General features: G+C 42.8%; 1 protein-coding gene across 1 annotated transcript; it reads left to right on the top strand.

Moving 5' to 3' along the window:
• The first annotated feature begins 6299 nt into the window (after positions 1-6299).
• LOC122945609 (acetylcholine receptor subunit alpha-1-A-like) lies at positions 6300-16525 on the top strand. Its single transcript, XM_044304721.1, has 9 exons — positions 6300-6457; positions 8479-8624; positions 8943-8987; positions 9373-9482; positions 10964-11159; positions 11347-11584; positions 12324-12547; positions 13704-13943; positions 16075-16525. Exons 1-9 carry the CDS (start codon positions 6418-6420, stop codon positions 16204-16206), a joined length of 1371 nt encoding a protein of 456 aa, XP_044160656.1. The 5' UTR covers positions 6300-6417; the 3' UTR covers positions 16207-16525.
• Positions 16526-17571: the final 1046 nt, after the last annotated feature.

Genomic DNA, 17571 nt, shown 5'->3' on the forward strand with positions numbered 1-17571 from the left:
CTTTATTTATCAGAACCAGATCTATCCAGGACATAGTTTCCCGACTTGCTTACACATGAGTAGGCTCTCTTCCCTTTCCCTACACGGCCCCATACATCAACAAAACCAGATTCCTGACAAACTCTTGCCAGGGGTGACCCCTTGTAGGGGCAACTGCATATTGCCTCCCATTGAAATCCTAATCACTGGATCAATAACACAGTTAAAGTCTCCATTAATTATTACTGGGCATTCAGGCCAACGATCTATAAAGGTTAACAAAGAATTAAGTACCCCAAAAGAAAAGGGTGGGGGGATATAAACGAAGGCCAGGATACATAATTTTCAAGTAAGTTTACCATAAAGGAAAAATATTTTCCCTGTTTGTCCATGGAGGATGTCTGGCAGAGAAAGTCAATCCATTTATGAACTAAAACTGAAACTCCTCTAGAATAACTAGAGAAGATAGAATGATATGTCTGTGCAGCCCATCCTTATCAAGGCGCCGAGCAGTTTCCCCAGTAAGATGGGTCTCCACTAGGCACACAATTGCAGAAAAATGGGTCTGAACCAGGTCAAAAACCGCTTGTCTTTTAAGCCTATCACCAATTCCCCGAACATTCCAAGTTAATATTTTAATTGACACTTACTCAACCAAATCAAAGCCCCAAAAGACCAAAGAGGAAAAAAAAGCAAAAGAACAATGAGACCTCCCCTCATCCTCCTCAAGAGAGACCCACCGCATTCCCTCCCATATCCCCCCAGACCTCCCATAGACTACATCCCCCTCCTCCCCCCCAATCCCCACCCTACTCCCCATGATCCACTACCCTCATTGGACAGAACTCTCACCTAAGAGCACCTACCCTCCATCCCGACCCCCCAGGAGAAAGAAAACATTCAAATATCATTCCGGTCGAGCCAGTCTACTAAAAAGTCTGGAGACTCAAAAAAAAAAGTATTTTATTCTTTAAAATTATTCATAATTTGGACGGAAAAACAAAAGAGTATTTAATGCCCTTTTAGCGAAGTCGTCTCTTAGCCTCAGCAAAGTTACGTCTCTTTTCTTGAGTGTACTTAGAGAAATCCGGGAAAAACAAGAGTTTATTTCCATTATATAAGATAGAGGGGCATTCTCTCGCCGTTCTCAAAATCATGTCCCTATCTCGGGAGAGAAGTATCTTCGCAAGCAGTATCCGAGGTTGTCTCCCGGAAGTTGGTTTACCCCCTGGGACCCTGTGGGCCCTTTCCACACAAAAAAAAGGCGAAAAATACTCCTTCCCGAACTTCTCCAAAATTAAAGTTTGTAACATATTTCCAGAATTGTCCCCTTCCATGCCCTCTGGTAAGCCTAAGATTTTCACATTATTTTGCCTGGACCTATCTTCCAAGTCCACCATCTTTGATTTGAAGGTGTTACCCTCTGATGTCAGCTTGATTTTAGCATCTTTACCAAAACCTCCACCGTTTTTTCTATAGTAGTCACTCTGTCTCGGATTTTAGAAAGGTTGTCTTTTATCAAGACCACATCAATTTGGATTGCCCCATCAAGTTGGGTTAAAATATCTTTAATTCTCAGTTTTTTTTCACAGCGGCTAAGATTTCTTTTAATTGAGAGGGTTCATCTTTAGTATGAGCGTTTTGATTATCTCTCTCCCCCCTGCCTGCTGAACATCATCCTCCTATGTGTCCTTCGTTCTAGACCCACCCTTTTTTTTCAAAATCGATAATCATGGAATCCTTTCTGCCCAGCACTTGTAGTTAGGACTTTTGGAGATTTTAAAAATTGTTAGATTTTTGCAGAATCTGAGACTTTCTGGGTTGTTTTAGTAGTTGTGTGTTGTGTGTGTGTTCAGCAGAGCACCACCCCTTGTCTTTTTCCCCTTTTCTCTCTCAGGTTGTCCTCTTATTCAAACTTTTTTTTTATATATAACTTTAATAAATTTTTCATTTTAGGGTTCTCGTCCTCTGACATTAATTGAAGCCAGTCCCACAGCTAGACGTCAGCAACCTTGTTATTTAAAAGATTCATCCACAGCAGGGCCAGCGTGGAATTGACATACGATTGTAAATGAAAGAGGGAGGACAGTATATAAGAGAAGCAGAGGGGTTAGTTAGAGGGGGGTTGGAGCAGTAATTACTTAAAATTAGTGGTGGAGGAACTGATTACAAGGAGGTGGGGAGGCTGACTCAGACATACACTGAGGAGTATAGGGGGGGGGGACACAGGTCCCCAGCTTCCAGCCTGCAGCCAGATGCCCACAACCAGACGAGCCAGGCAGGGATATGCAGGACTTTTCAAGTCAACGCAATGCTTATAAATGAGGGGCAGACAAAAGACAACTGATGCAGGGAAACAACACAGTCACAATGGGTCAGGCGGTAGGTTCCAAAGACAGAAGGGGAGGCAAATCACTCCAGGATATCAAACATAGCATGGAGCGAAAGCTCCGCAAACCTCTGTCCAAGTAACATCCAAGGGTAGGGAAAGCCAGAACAAGGGGCAGAGAGCATGGCAGTCCAGAAGATGTGCAGACGCCAGTCCCGTGGGAAACGTCCAGGGGGTGCTGACCGAGAAGAATACTTTACCCGAGTGGGAGAGCGTTCTAGGGGTCCTGTCTCAGCCTCGGCCACTATGGATGCATCAGATCAACGTGGTAGGACCTGTCTCGGCGTGGTTCACATGGGGCGGCGAGGTAGGAGGGAGAAGGAGTCGCAACGCAGCGTGCTACGTCATCACGTCATCCCCGATGATGTGTATTTTTTAAAAAAAATTGTTCTTTTATTTTCATTTTATTTTAAACTCTTTTTTTACACTTTTTTTTATAGTTCCCATAGAAAACTATAACAATCAATCATCTGATTGTTATTATCATAGATTCGAATGCACTTGCATTGGAATCTCAGATTTTACTAGTTTCCTATGGAGCCCTATTACAGGCACGGGCTCCATAGGAAATACTATGCAGCAGGCTCCTGTCATCCATAAAGATAGAGGCTGCTGCATACACGCTCTGGCTCCTCCAATCGCTACAAGGGGGACCTGGAGGGCAACTGAAAGTGCGCAATTTCGGTTTCAGCACGCTCAGATGTCGTGGTCCGGATTGACCATGACATCTGAGGGGTTAAGTGTCCGCAATCGGCATTACTGCCGGTTGCGGACATGAGCCGCGGGTGTTTGCTAAAAGAAGCAGGCGTACACCCGCGGCTATGGCACCTGCAGTGGGCAGAAGCGGGCGCCATCTTTAAACACCCGCCCAGCGCCATACATGTACGGTACTGGGTGTGAAAGGCTTAATCTGAATTTTATGCGATGGATCAGAACACAATAGTCTAAGTTGGTGAAGTGAAATGAGAAAAATATATAAATAAAACTATTGTTTAGAAATAGAAAACAGAAAATTGTCAGGTGCGTATGTATTCACCACCTTTGTTAGGAAGCCCATAAAAGCTCTGGTGCAACCAATTACCTTCAGAAGTCACATAATTAGTGAAACGATGTCCACCTGTGTGCAAGTGTCACATGATCTGTCATCATATATACAACAAGAGACATCACTTACCAAACACTGCCATGAAGACCAAGGAACTCTCCAAACAAGTAAGGGACAATGTTGTTGAGAAGTACAAGTCAGGGTTAGGTTATAAAAAAATATCCAAATCTTGATGATCCCCAGGAGCACCATCAAATCTATCATAACCAAATGGAAAGAACATGGCACAACAGCAAACCTGCCAAGAGAAGGCCACCCACCAAAACTCATGGACCGGGCAAGAAGGGCGTTAATCAGAGAGGCAGCACAGAGACCTAAGGTAACCCTGGAGGAGCTGCAGAGTTCCACAGCAGAGACTGGAGTATCTGTACATAGGATGACAATAAGCCGTACGCTCCATAGAGTTGGGCTTTGTGGCAGAGTGGCCAGAAGAAAGCCATTTCTTTCAGCTAAAAACAAAAAGGCACGTTGTGAGTTTGCGAAAATGCATGTGGGAGACTCCCAAAATGTATAGAAGAAGGTGCTCTGGTCTAAAATTGAACTTTTCAAGCCATAAAAAAAAACGCTATGTCTGGCGCAAACCCAACACATCACATCACTTAAAGAACACCATCCCCACAGTGAAACATGGTGGTGACGGCATCATGCTCTTGGGATGTTTTTCAGCAGCCGTGACTGGGAAACTGGTTAGAGTTGAGGGAAAGATGGATGGTGCTAAATGCAGGGATATTCTTGAGCAAAACCTGTACCACTCTGTGCGTGATTTGAGGCTAGGACGGAGGTTTACCTTCCAGCAGGACAATGACCCAAAACACACTGCTAAAGCAACACTTGAGTGGTTTAAGGGGAAACATGTAGATGTGGTGGAATGGCCTAGTCAAAGCCCAGATCTCAATCCAATAGAAAATCTGTGGTCAGCAAACCATCCAACTTGAAGGAGCAGGAGCAGTTTTGCAAGGAGGAATGGGCAAAAATCCCAGTGGTAAGATGTGGCAAGCTCAGAGAGACTTATCCAAAGCGACTTTGAGCTGTGATGTCCACAAAAGGCGGCTGTACAAAGTATTGACTTTAGGGGGGGTGAATAGTTATGCACATTGACTTTTTTGTGGGCATGTTCTGTAAATTAAATTATGCAAATCCTCAAACAATCCTTAATTCAAGGTTGTGAGACACCAAAACACGAAAAAAGTCAAGGGGGGTGAATACTTTTGCAAGGCACTGTAGGTGCATCCACCGCCAGCCTACATCTACGCCAGCTCCCTTGCTGTGGTAGATTTAGATAATTTTCTAAGTCTATAACAGGCGTAGAAAATGACAAATGAGACTGGTTTTACTCCCTTGCTGTGCTCCCTGTTCCGTTCTGTGCGTATTAGATTGCTATTTGTTGTTGACCTCGGCTTGTCTTTGACCACTCTCTGCTTCGTCTGGTTCTGACTTCGGCTTAGCTATTCTGTCTTCCCTTTGTCTTCTGATTTGGTACTGTATTGTTTGCTCGGTTCTGACCCATTCCTGTACAACCAAGTTTTTGTGTTTCCTCGTCTCGGTGTGTGTTTGTCTTGCACTTAGCGGAACAGGGAATGTCGACCAGTTGCGGACTTGCTGCTTAGGACTTGCACTGCAAGTGGGCAGGGATAGCCGACTGGGTTCCAGTCAGGGCTCACTGTCTGTGTGTTTCCTGCCTACTGTGCTGACATCTGCTTTTCAAAAATGTCAGCAACATGGATAGAAACTGCAGATAATCAAAGTGTTGCCAGAAAGCGCATTAAGCAGTGTCATACTGGGGTTCCTTGGAACCACCAGAGAAAATTATTCTCGGGGCCCAATCCCTATAACATCAATAATGTCTAACGTTAGTGGCCAGACGAAGCGCAGTTTGCGCGAAACGGCCATCGCCGCCTGTGACTGAGTGTATGCCCGCGTCCGCAACCTTCTTTTTATGCCTTGAATAAAACGCTGCAAGAAAATTGGGTGAGTGCCGCAAGTTATTGTTATCTATTTTCACAAACTTGGATTGTCCTTTACAAGTGCACAGCACCGCCCACAGTATCACACACCAATGTAGATAAACTCCGGTCCACCCTAGAAGTAGCAGCAGTGCCGACACCGGAACTTTGTTTTTCCTTTTTTATGATTATGTCTAATAGGTTTTGGATCAAAAAATTTTTTACCCTACTGGCAAGTAAATATCTCCAAAGGCAAGTCCAAATGTTATTTTTTTCTGGACGTTTCAGGCCCACTGCTGCATCAGAGCCTGGGTCCACCAGAGAATCCTCTGGGCCAGTATGACTGTGTTAAAGAGGACCTGTAACCTCTCCTGACAGGTCTGTTTTAGTAATTACTTACATTCCCCTCCTAATAACAATTCTGGAGCATCAATTCTTATGACTCTATGCCATTCCTTTATTATTCCTACTAGAAATTATGAATGAATTGCTAGCACTTTGCAATGAAGGTCCAGATGAGTTTTACCAGTTTGGTTGTGTGTCCCTGCACAGTCTAATCACTAGCAGCACTGATTAGATAATGTCAGACAGGGCCTGGACAACCCCCCAACTGGTGACACCCATCTGGACCTTCATTGCAGTCTTTCATTCATAACTTCTAGCAGGAACAATAAAGGAAATGCACAACACAGAGTTCTAAGAATAAATGCTCTAGAATTGTTATTATACGCCGAATGTATGCAGTTACCAGAAAAGACATGTCAGGAGCGGGTAGAGGTCCTCTTTAACATCTAATGATCTAAATCATAATGTGGATTCCCTGTCACATGCTGTGGAGTCATCCGAAATCTTCAGCTGTCTCTGTGAACAGGTGTGAGGCAACTATAGTGCCAGTAACATCATTCCTGATGGATGGACGGGAAGGCGCAGAGTCCGCCTCTCCGAGGAAGAGTTCCAGACATGTAACCAGAGAGGAACAAAGCTAACAGAAGTGGAAGGAAATGGCTTTCACCATCACACATTTTATTCTCCTCGTAACAGGTACGGTAGCCCTTACAAATCTCCACATCTATGTTGTTTCATTCTGATAACGCAATATTAGGTATCTTCTATGCAATTAAAGCCGTTCCTTGTCCACGACCTTCACACATCTGCTGCATGTCCCCCCTGTTGTCTCCTTGTCCTTCATTTTAATGTGGACATATATAGACCTTCGTGTATGTGTTTTCACATTTGTAATGCTTTTCTGCTCCCTTATTTTCTGCAAAACCAAGAAGAAAAAATGATGTTTTGTTCAGGAGTTTTTTGTATTTCTTGATACAATGTTTTGTTTTGTTTTTTGCTCACTTTTTGTAACGTATTTACACTGCTTTCTACATGTCATGAAGATGTAGAATGTAATGTGTGTGACTGGCAGCTGCAGGTGAAGGTAATGGGTATTTTTAGCTATCTTTCTACACTCTGAAACATGAGTCGTTGGTTCTTTCTACTGTCTGTAGGGTGACTAGTAGACCTCCAGTAAAGGTATCTAAAAATATGGCAGCCATGGTATTTACTAATTCACTAATGTCTGATCTGCAGCGGATAATTTCAGCAATATTGAGGAGAACTTCTTACTGCTTTCTCTCCTATAAAAATGTTTGAAAATATTATTTACTAATAGTTTATTTTTAAGATTATAAATTCAATATTTTAGGTTACATAGTTGTTGCTTATATAGACATGCTATAGGCATACAGCGGCATGCCTCACCCCCTAAGCTATCATGTTATAAAAAGTATACCATATGCTTTACATTTTTATGGTATACAGAATGTAGTCTACTACACTATGCTATACAACTTTTTTTTTTAAACAAAAAAGTTATACGAACATATAACGGCATGATGGGGGCCAAAAAGGTACTCTTTTGACAGCTGACAGGATAATGGAGCCCTATGGATAGGTCTGACGAATCCACAGTTGCTTTAACCAGCATATTTAGCAAAGGTGGGGCGCCCTGACGTCACTCTGAAGCGCCCCGGGAGCCGCACGGACGGTAAGTATGCTGCTCCCCCGCTCCCCACTACACTTTACCATGGCAAACAGGACTTTAGCGTCCTGGCAGCCATGGTAACCATTCAGAAAAAGCTAAACGTCGGATCCGGCAATGCGCCGAAACAACGTTTAGCTTAAGGCCGGATCCGGATTAATGCCTTTCAATGGGCATTCATTCCGGATCCGGCCTTGCGGCAAGTGTTCAGGATTTTTGGCCGGAGCAAAAAGCGCAGCATGCTGCGGTATTTTCTCCGGCCAAAAAACGTTCCGGTCCAGAACTGAAGACATCCTGATGCATCCTGAACGGATTTCACTCCATTCAGAATGCAATAGGATAAAACTGATCAGGATTCTTCCGGCATAGAGCCCCGACGACGGAACTCTATGCCGGAATAAAAGAACGCAAGTGTGAAAGAGCCCTTATAGTCCAAAACTGCATTCACAATTCTGCTGGTTGCTACTGGAAACAGTCACCATTTTGTCAGCAGAGATACTTCTAACGGGTTATCTCCTAAAATGTACAACTCTATGATGTAAATGCTGATGTCAGATGAATTATGAATGCAGCTCTGGTCTATAAGTAAAGCAGTGTAGTACCAGCAATTCCTGGAATCATTGGGACCTGAAAGGTTCCGGGTTGTTAGATATTCTGGATCATTAGACAGCCATAAAAAAATGTATAAAATACATGTAAGGGTAAAGAATAAATAGGAAAAAGCCTAAAATATAATTTTATAAATTCTGCACTGTAATTAAATGTATTTTTTTTTTATTATTTTGAGGCATTTTTTTATTGATTTGTTTTTTTCTATTGTTTTCACTCTTCTTCTGGTCTTGTGAAAAGTCCACATTATATTGTATTTGTGCCGTTTTCACCACTGAAAGTTTGAAATATGAACTGTATGTAAACTTCAGGCCACAAACCTGAACTGTCACACAAAGGCTTGAAATAAAGTTATTGCAAATAATAAGAATAATTATTACTATTATTATTCACTTTTAACTGGAGTTTTCCTTCTGTGTAGCTGGAACCGTTCTCGCCTCTGAAGATGAATCTCGTTTGCTTAAGGACCTTTTAGAAAACTACAACAAAGTTGTTCGTCCTGTTCACAAGTTCAGAGACGCCGTTGTGGTGACAGTCGGCCTCCAGCTGATTCAGCTGATTGATGTGGTAGGAATATTTCAATAAAGATAATTTGGGGAAGAAGTTTATGGTCAATGAGCGGTTGGAACAAGTAAATGCTCTTTGGTCCCAATGCAAAATCTATATCTGAGTTTTTCTCTTACATGGGAGCTTGGGTAGGACTGCTATCTCCATACCTCCTTTAGATATCCTCTGTCTCCAGAGATTATTATCATTGTATATGTCATCGCTACGTATAGTCTGTCCCATAAGACGTTCTACGTGTTGAGGATGGAAGTTTCTAAAGGAATCAGTGGGAATATTTTGCTTCCTTTATTTTCTCATATCCTGATTTCTTATTTCAAGGATGAAGTTAATCAAATTGTGACCACAAATGTTCGCCTCAAACAGGTTTGTCACGGAATATTTTTTGCATTTTGTAAATTCATAGTAATGTATTGAATAAAATAAGACATAATAACATTATAGTATTATAATCTAGTACCGCACACACCCTTTGCTCACAAACAACATCGCCTGGCATTGATGGTAAACGTTTACAGCTCTTGCACACAGACTTTTATGATTTTCTATTCTCATGTAACCTCTTTAAGAGCTTGGACTTTCTAGATTGTTTTGGTCCTAGTTTCCTGACCCTCACAGATTTGACTGTACCTGTAGTTTCATCCCTTGAACACATGTATAAGAAGATAAAATTTACCCGTGAATAGTTTTGACGCTCTCATATTTGGTGGTCTACAAACCCTGCTCTTCATTTATTTATTTATTTTTCTAGCAATGGGTGGATGTTAATTTAAAATGGGACCCATCAAAATATGGAGGAATAGAGAAAATCCGTGTTCTTTCTGGTGAAATTTGGCATGCTGATTTAGTCCTGTACAACAAGTAAGACTGTTTACTTTTTTATTTTGTCCATACAAATATAAAGAATTTTAAAGTAGAGTGCAGAGTTACTGCCAAGGCCAGAATCCAGCATGTGCTTCTCCAGCGCTGAGCCTCTTCACTGCATCTGACGCGTCTCTCCGTTCCCTGTTGTGTCCGTCTGTCCATGGTGTTGGAAGTAGTTTATTGTGTAGGGCGATTTAGATGGCTATGTCTGCAGAGAGGGATGCAGAGAAAACCTAGTATTAGACGGCAGTAATTCACATGTAAGGCAGAGAGGGCTTGATGCTTCCAGAGCATCTCTGCTCTGGCTCCTAGAGGGGATCGAGAGCAAGGGGGGTCCCCTCAATATGCCCCAATAGGGAAACTTTAAGACTGTGATGTCTATATTTAAAGTACCATAATACAGTATTATAGCCTAAAGGTAGCACAAGGACGCTGAGCTTTTCCTTTGCCCCCTATATTCAATCACTCACTCATGCCGCCTGCACCTCATAAATATCTCCATAACCCACCCTTTTCTTACTGTGGAAACGTCAAAAACTCATTGTTGCCCTGATCCATTCTCGACTTGATTACTGTAACTCATTACTAATTGTTCTCCTCCTCACCAGATTTTCACCTCTCCAATCTATACTTAATGCGGCAGCCAGGGTCACCTATCTGTCTAACCGCTACTGTGCCAGTCATTGCACTGGTTGCCCATACAGTATAGGTTTCAATTCAGAGTGATTCTCACCTACAGAGCTCACCACAGTGCTGCACCCCCCTACATCTCCTCCCTCATTTCTGTCTACCATCCCAATTGTGCTCTACGCTCTGCCATTGACTTACAACTAACATTCACCATAATCCGAACCGCTCGCTTCCCGACTTCTCTCGAGATGCACCAGTTCTCTAGAATGCCCTACACCAAGCAATTAGGTCAATTCCCAACATCCATAGTCTTAGGTGCTCCCTAACTTTTTAAGGTGGCCTATCACATCCCCTAATTGACTTCTCCATTCAACGCCCTTTCATCGTCATTCTCTAGAACCTGATATTTTCATCCAACAGTATCCATCACACCTTATGCACTCAGAAGCACTACAGATACCAGATAGGTAGCTGGTTCATGCAATTGTATATATACTCCCCTATTAAACTAACATTGCTGGACCACACAATCTTTCCTTTTATGCAACCTCTTGTGAGCAGAACCCTCACTCCTCTTGTCTTCATTGTTGACTTTGTTTGTTGCCTTTACCTCTGATTGTAAAGTGCTGTGGAATATGTCAGCGCTATATAACTAAAGATTATTATTTTTATTGTATTTGATATGAAGTGATGTTGATATCTTCTGTTTTCTAATATTAGTTTATTAGTACTTTATGGCTCAGCATGACACCACCAATCGGCAAACACAGCAGACTGAATCAGGTATTATTTTCCTAGGTAAAAGGTACCAGGATTATTATTAGACATGATGTTATCTCTTTTCATAGTGCAAACGGTGACTTTGCAATCGTCCAAGAAACTAAGGCCCTCGTGGATTATACTGGAAAAATTGTATGGAATCCACCAGCCATCTTCAAGAGTTACTGTGAAATGATCGTCACACATTTTCCATTTGACCAGCAGAACTGCAGCATGAAACTGGGGACATGGACCTTTGATGGATCACTGGTTGTTATAAATCCGGTAAGGAGCATAGCACCTACGGCAGTCCATGAGCTGAACTCTCCATAGGTTCTAGATCTACCTACGGTATATGACAAGACAAAGCAATATGCTATTAGTATTGTGTTTATATACTTTTATTATTTTTTACATTTTAGATAACTTTTTCTATTTATTGAGGAAATGTATCTACAATAATCTCTTTTAGGAGAGCGACCGTCCTGATATGAACAGCTTCATGGAGAGTGGAGAATGGTTCATGAAGGATTACCAGTGCTGGAAGCACTTCGTGGTCTATGATTGCTGCCCCAATAACCCATATCTGGATATCACCTATCATTTCCTTTTGCAGCGCCTTCCACTTTACTTCATTGTTAATGTCATCATTCCCTGCCTGCTCTTCTCCTTTTTGACTGGTTTAGTCTTCTATTTGCCCACAGGTTCAGGTATGTATTCTTGGTGGTGCTAGATGAGATGCTTCATGGGGTCTCGCGTTCTTCTGATAGGTGAGGGTCCCAGAGGTGGGTCCACACATATCAGTCATTTATGGCTAGGTGGAAATACCATAAAATGTCTCCTGTGGGAAAACACTTTTTGTTTATGACACTGGATTAGACATGAGCGAATCGATTCAGAGTGGTACACCTGCGACAGGGTGTGCATGAAGGTAAGGACGCTCCCCCTGCTGTCAGGGCTGGACATCTCAGAGCAATGACTGTTCATGCGCCCGTACCTAGAAGTATAGTGGCGCATGCACAGTCGCTGCTCCAGTAGCAGAAGCAGAGCCTATATACTTGCACAGTGCAGGCGCAAGATTGTCAGGGACAGCAAAGATCTCCAGCCCTGTCAATCAAAGCTGCGCGAGGCTCATCCTCATCTTTGGGGACACCCCGTCACACATGTAGAACTCTGCTTGATGAGATGAATTGATGCACCCATGTCTACTCCACCACCAGAAACGGAATACTATGCCAACTCGGAGCTGGTGTAGATTTCACATTTAATTTACGCCACTTTTCTGCCATAGATTATAGCAAGTGTGTCAGGCTATGGCCCGTCTCTTCTGCCAAGCTCCTGCAAGTTTTAAAGAAAGTGTCAAGAGAGGCACAAAAAGTCAAAAAGTTTTGAGTTTTGTACATGTTTAGTAAATGACCCCCTCTGTATCTATTTTCTATTCATTGGCAGGCGAGAAGATAACGCTGAGTGTTTCTGTCCTGCTGTCCCTGACCGTGTTCCTTCTGGTCATTGTCGAATTGATCCCATCAACTTCTAGTGCAGTGCCGCTAATAGGAAAATACATGTTGTTCACCATGATGTTCGTCATTGCTTCCATCGTCATCACAGTCATTGTAATCAATGCTCATTTCCGTACCCCCAGTACTCATATCATGCCTCAGTGGGTGAGGAAGGTGAGCTGCAATAAGTCACAATCCATTCTAGATTAAAATAGTCAATAGTCTCCAAGCATTCACTTTTCTATAATACACATCAGTAGAAATGTTCCTGTATGTAATATTTTTCTAAACATCACTTTGTGATGTCAGAACCTGATGATTATACAGATGCTGGCGCTACATAGGCCTTACTTACAGCGTCTCTCCCTGCAGAAGACTGAATGCTTTTACAAAATATTCCTACCGCTGTGTTGACTGACATGTAGTCCTGCCTCTCTGAAGAGGTTCTCCAGCATCCGCAGCATGGATTATATAGTTACAGTGGCTTTTGGCCTGCAGGGTTATCATTTTCAATGGTCACATAACCTCTTGGTGCATTCTCCTATATGTAATGCTATAATAATAGTTCCACGGATACCGGACCGGCATCCTGCTGAGTGCAGGAGCGCATGGCGTCATTGGTTGCTGTGACGCCGTGCGCTTTGTGCCGCTGCTACTGTATAGTAATACACTAGTACAGGCATGCTCAACCTGTGGCCCTCCAGCTGTTGCAAAACTACAACTCCCAGCATGCCCGAACAGCCTACAGCTATCAGCTTACAGCAGGGCATTGTGGAAGTTGTAGTTTTACAACAGCTGGAGGGCCGCAGGTTGAGCATGCCTGCACTAGTATGATCTATACGAGTGTATTACTGTACAGCAGCGGCGGCACGAAGCGCTCGGCGTCATAGAAACCAATGACGCCATGCGCTCCTGCACTCAGTAGGATGCCAGTCCGGTATCTGACAGACGTCTCCATGAGGCTTAAGATTGTGCAGGGACACACACCCAAATTGGTAACACCCAGCTGGACCTTCTTTGAAAAATTAATTTATAACTTCTAGCAGGAATAATAAAGGAATGACAACAACCTAGTGACATGAGAATAGATTCTGCAAGTAGTTACTAAAATATACATGTCAGGAGAGGTTACAGGTCCTCTTTAACCTGCCTCTGAGATGTTTGCAAGAATATTTTTATTAAATATAATAATACAGTTTTATTAGCAGCAGGCAGTAACTTTTCAAATAGTCGTGAGTGGAAAAATTCCTCTCTTTAGTCCTGATTGTGCAGGCAGCTAATTGATTGGCACCCACGCATCTACTCATTATGTGCTGTCATATGTTCTCAGGTTTTCATTGAAACCATTCCAAACATGATGTTCTTTTCTACAATGAAACGGCCTTCACAAGATAAAAAAGGAAAGAAGATTTTCACTGAAGACATTGATATTTCAGATATTTCAGGAAAACTGAGCCCTGCCACAGATACCTATCAGTCTCCCGTCTTAAAGAACCCTGATGTGAAGAACGCTATAGAAGGAGTTAAATATATTGCTGAGTCCATGAATTCAGACCAAGAATCCAATAAGGTAAAAATTCTAAACCATGACTTGTTCATTTAACAACTACCCAGCTGAAAATGAAGGTCCACCCAAATAGGCTCAAAACCCTGCGCTGATCCTTCTCTATCTTTACAGCAGACAGGGCTCTTTTTTTCATAGACTTAGGGTACTTTCACAATTCCGGCAGAGAGATCCGGCAAGCAGTTCTGTCGCCGGAACTGCCTGCCGGATCAGGCAAAATGTATGCTAACTGATGGCATTAGTAAGACTGATCAGGATCCTGATCGGTCTTAAAAATGCCTGATCAGTCTAAAAAATGCATTGAAATGCCGGATCCGTCTTTCCGGTGTCATCCGGCAAAACGGATCCGGCATTTATTTTTTTCACCTTTTATTTCAGTCTGCGCATGCGCAGAACGGAAGGACGGAGCCGGCATTCTGGTATTCTGAATGCCGGATCCGGCACTAATACATTCCTATGGGAAAAAATGGCAATCAGGCAAGTCTTCAGTTTTTTTTGCCGGAGATAAAACCGTAGCATGCTGCGGTTTTCTCTTTTGCCTGATCAATCAAAACGACTGAACTGAAGACATCCTGATGCAAACTGAACGGATTACTCTCCATTCAGAATGCATGGGGATAAAACTGATCAGTTCTTTTCCGGTATAGAGCCCCTGTGACGGAACTCAGTGCTGGAAAAGAAAAACGCAAGTGTGAAAGTACCCTTAAAGGGGTTTTTCCATCTGGACATGTATGACATATCCACAAGACAGGCTCGGACTGGCCCACAGGGGTACGGGTGAATCCCCGGTGGGCCCCTGATCAAGGTGGGCCCCTATGTCCCACTCCCTGCACAAGTGGCACATAATAACACAGTAGACTTACTGCACTATATGTATACATTCAATGTACAGCACCTCATCCAGCCTATGTTCATATAAAAAAACTTGATAGATATTAAAGAAACTCCCAGTTTATTATTCTAGACACGATCAGAGCTGAGATGACTTCTAGCTGCCAGTGTCCTCTTTTCCCCAGGACCTACCTTCTCAAAGTTGCTGCAGGGACCCCCATATTCAGTCATCTGGTAGCATGTTGCTGCTGTGTGAGCAGGTGCTATGTGAATGTATCCATACGGTGGGCCCCCAAAATAAATTTTACTGGTGGGCCCTAGGCACACCAGTCCGGCACTGCCACAAGATCTCCGTTAGGTGCAGGTTCCATCTCTGGGACCTGCTCCAGGGTGTTTCATTTTGCACTGCTGGGAATGGAGAGGTGGCCTTGCCTGTGACTCTCTTTACATTCACTTTCATGGGAGTTCTGAAAACAGCTCAGCTATAGAAGTGAATGTACCAGGTAAGCATGCATGGTCACTTTCATGTATGGCAGTATAAGACAGTTCCCCATTCTCAAGTTAGAAGTGGGACCCAGAGGTGGGACTCACACCTATCAGACATTTATGGCATATTCTGTGACAATCCAAAAATGTCCACATGGGAAACCCCTTTAAAAGGGCTTGTCCACTGCTTTTACATTGATGGCGTATCTTTAGAATAAGCTATGAATATCTGATCGGCAGGGGTTCGACACCTCACACCCCTGCCTCATTGTTGATCCAGAAATAGGCAATGGAACTGCACAGTTTCACTTGTTTTGTAGTGGACGGAGCTAGACAGTGCAGTGCTGCCCCCATTCAATTCAATGGGAGCAGTGCTGCAGTAACAAGCTTTGTCCACTACACAATGGATGGAGCTGTGTAGTTCTGTCGACTGCTTTTGGTGCTGGAGCTACTCCCAAACAACTCCCACCCCTGGTGAGGGTGCAGGGTGTAGAATCACCACCGATTAGAATTTCACAGCCCATCTTGAAGATAGGCCATCAGTAATAAACACAACCCTTATAAGTTTAAAAAAATGCAATGCTGTCTTCCTGTAGTCACCACTAGATGGAGCTTAAGACTTTACTGCATACTGTAGTATTATTGAGCTCAATGTAAAACAGCAGGCAGTAAGCTCCTAAATTCTCTGTATTGCTTATATTCTTAGGCCATATGCATTTTGTGGATACCTGAATAGAAGTGCATAATACATAAATCATTATTACTACTCCTATCTGCAGTAACTACTTTACAAGTCTAAAATAATTGATGATTTTTACAGGCTTCAGAAGACTGGATATTCTCGGCCATGGTGATTGATCACATTCTCCTAGCAGTTTTTATGTTTGTCTGTATCATTGGGACCGTGGCTGTGTTTGCTGGGCGGCTAATTGAGCTACATATGCAGGGCTGAGCTGCTGGGAGTTTATATTCTTTGAAGCCATGAAGCGGTGTGATCATCAAGTGATTTACAGAAGGAAATCCTCGTAAATACTGAAGGCGATGCTTGAATACATCATTTCAAATTAAGAAAATATTTTTAAAAAGCAAAAAAATACAATTTTGATGGAAACGTTCTCTATTTATTTTGTGCTACTATGAAGTGAAAGATGTTCATTGTCCATTCTTATGCATGTAGTTACTGTTGATTACAAATAATGACTTCATCTTCATTGTCTAATGTCATTTCATATTTATGACGAATATTAAATGTGGTCTGGATTAAATTATTATTCTAGTTTAAACTAACTGTGTTTTCTAATTCTGTTTTTTATGAGTTACAAAGCATGTGTGCTGCACAAAATGCAAAGTAATACATGAAACTACAAGAAAAAATAATGTCTTAAAGGGATTTTCCAAGATTCCTATGGTTTTCAACAGACGTGCCCATGTAGTTGATTACCTAATGTACATCTTCTCCAGGCTTTTTTTTTTCCATTTTGACTCTCCTGACCCGTTTTCCCCCATGTAAACAAATCACTTTGGTTTCTTTCCATCCTGTATGTACCACCTCCTGTTGCTGTATCCAACCAAACCCATGATGCACTTCTCCTTCCTCTGCCACACCTCCAGGCCCGCCCCTAACAACACCCGGCTAGTCTATAGCTCCTCCCACCCAGCTAGTTACATAGACACTCCCCTATCACTGCCCCTAACACCCAGCTAGTCTATAGCTCCTCCCACCCAGCTAGTTACATAGACACTCCCCTATCACTGCCCCTAACACCCAGCTAGTCTATAGCTCCTCCCACCCAGCTAGTTACATAGACGGTGCCCTATCACTGCCCCTAACAACACCCGGCTAGTCTATAGCTCCTCCCACCCAGCTAGTTACATAGACACTCCCCAATCACTGTCTCTGTTGCTGTTTCTTTGACACGCCCATAGACATAACATCACAGGAAGTAAGGAAGAGCTGCATGGACAGGGTCATGTGACCAAAGCCCAGAGCAGAAGATAGCAGCAATTAATGTAAAAGAAATACATCTCAAAATTAAAGCTACCTTCATGCATGATTATTTTAAAAGATGCTGATACAAACCTGAAAACCCCTTTAAACTCAGCAGCATGCGTTAAATAAATGTGGGCATATAGCAGGTTTCAAGATCCGAGACAGGCAAATAATGTGAAGATTAGGAAAATCTGCATAGACAATAATATCAAGACTGCCAATCCATCGGAGGTCGTCGTGCTTGCACACTATGCAACGCATCAGCCTCTCTGGTGGCTGGGACCGTGGGAGCGCACATAGGCTAGTGCTTTTTTCTATAGTGTGCAA

This window comes from Bufo gargarizans, chromosome 8 (assembly GCF_014858855.1).
Source record: "Bufo gargarizans isolate SCDJY-AF-19 chromosome 8, ASM1485885v1, whole genome shotgun sequence".
Taxonomy (NCBI): Eukaryota; Metazoa; Chordata; class Amphibia; order Anura; family Bufonidae; genus Bufo; species Bufo gargarizans.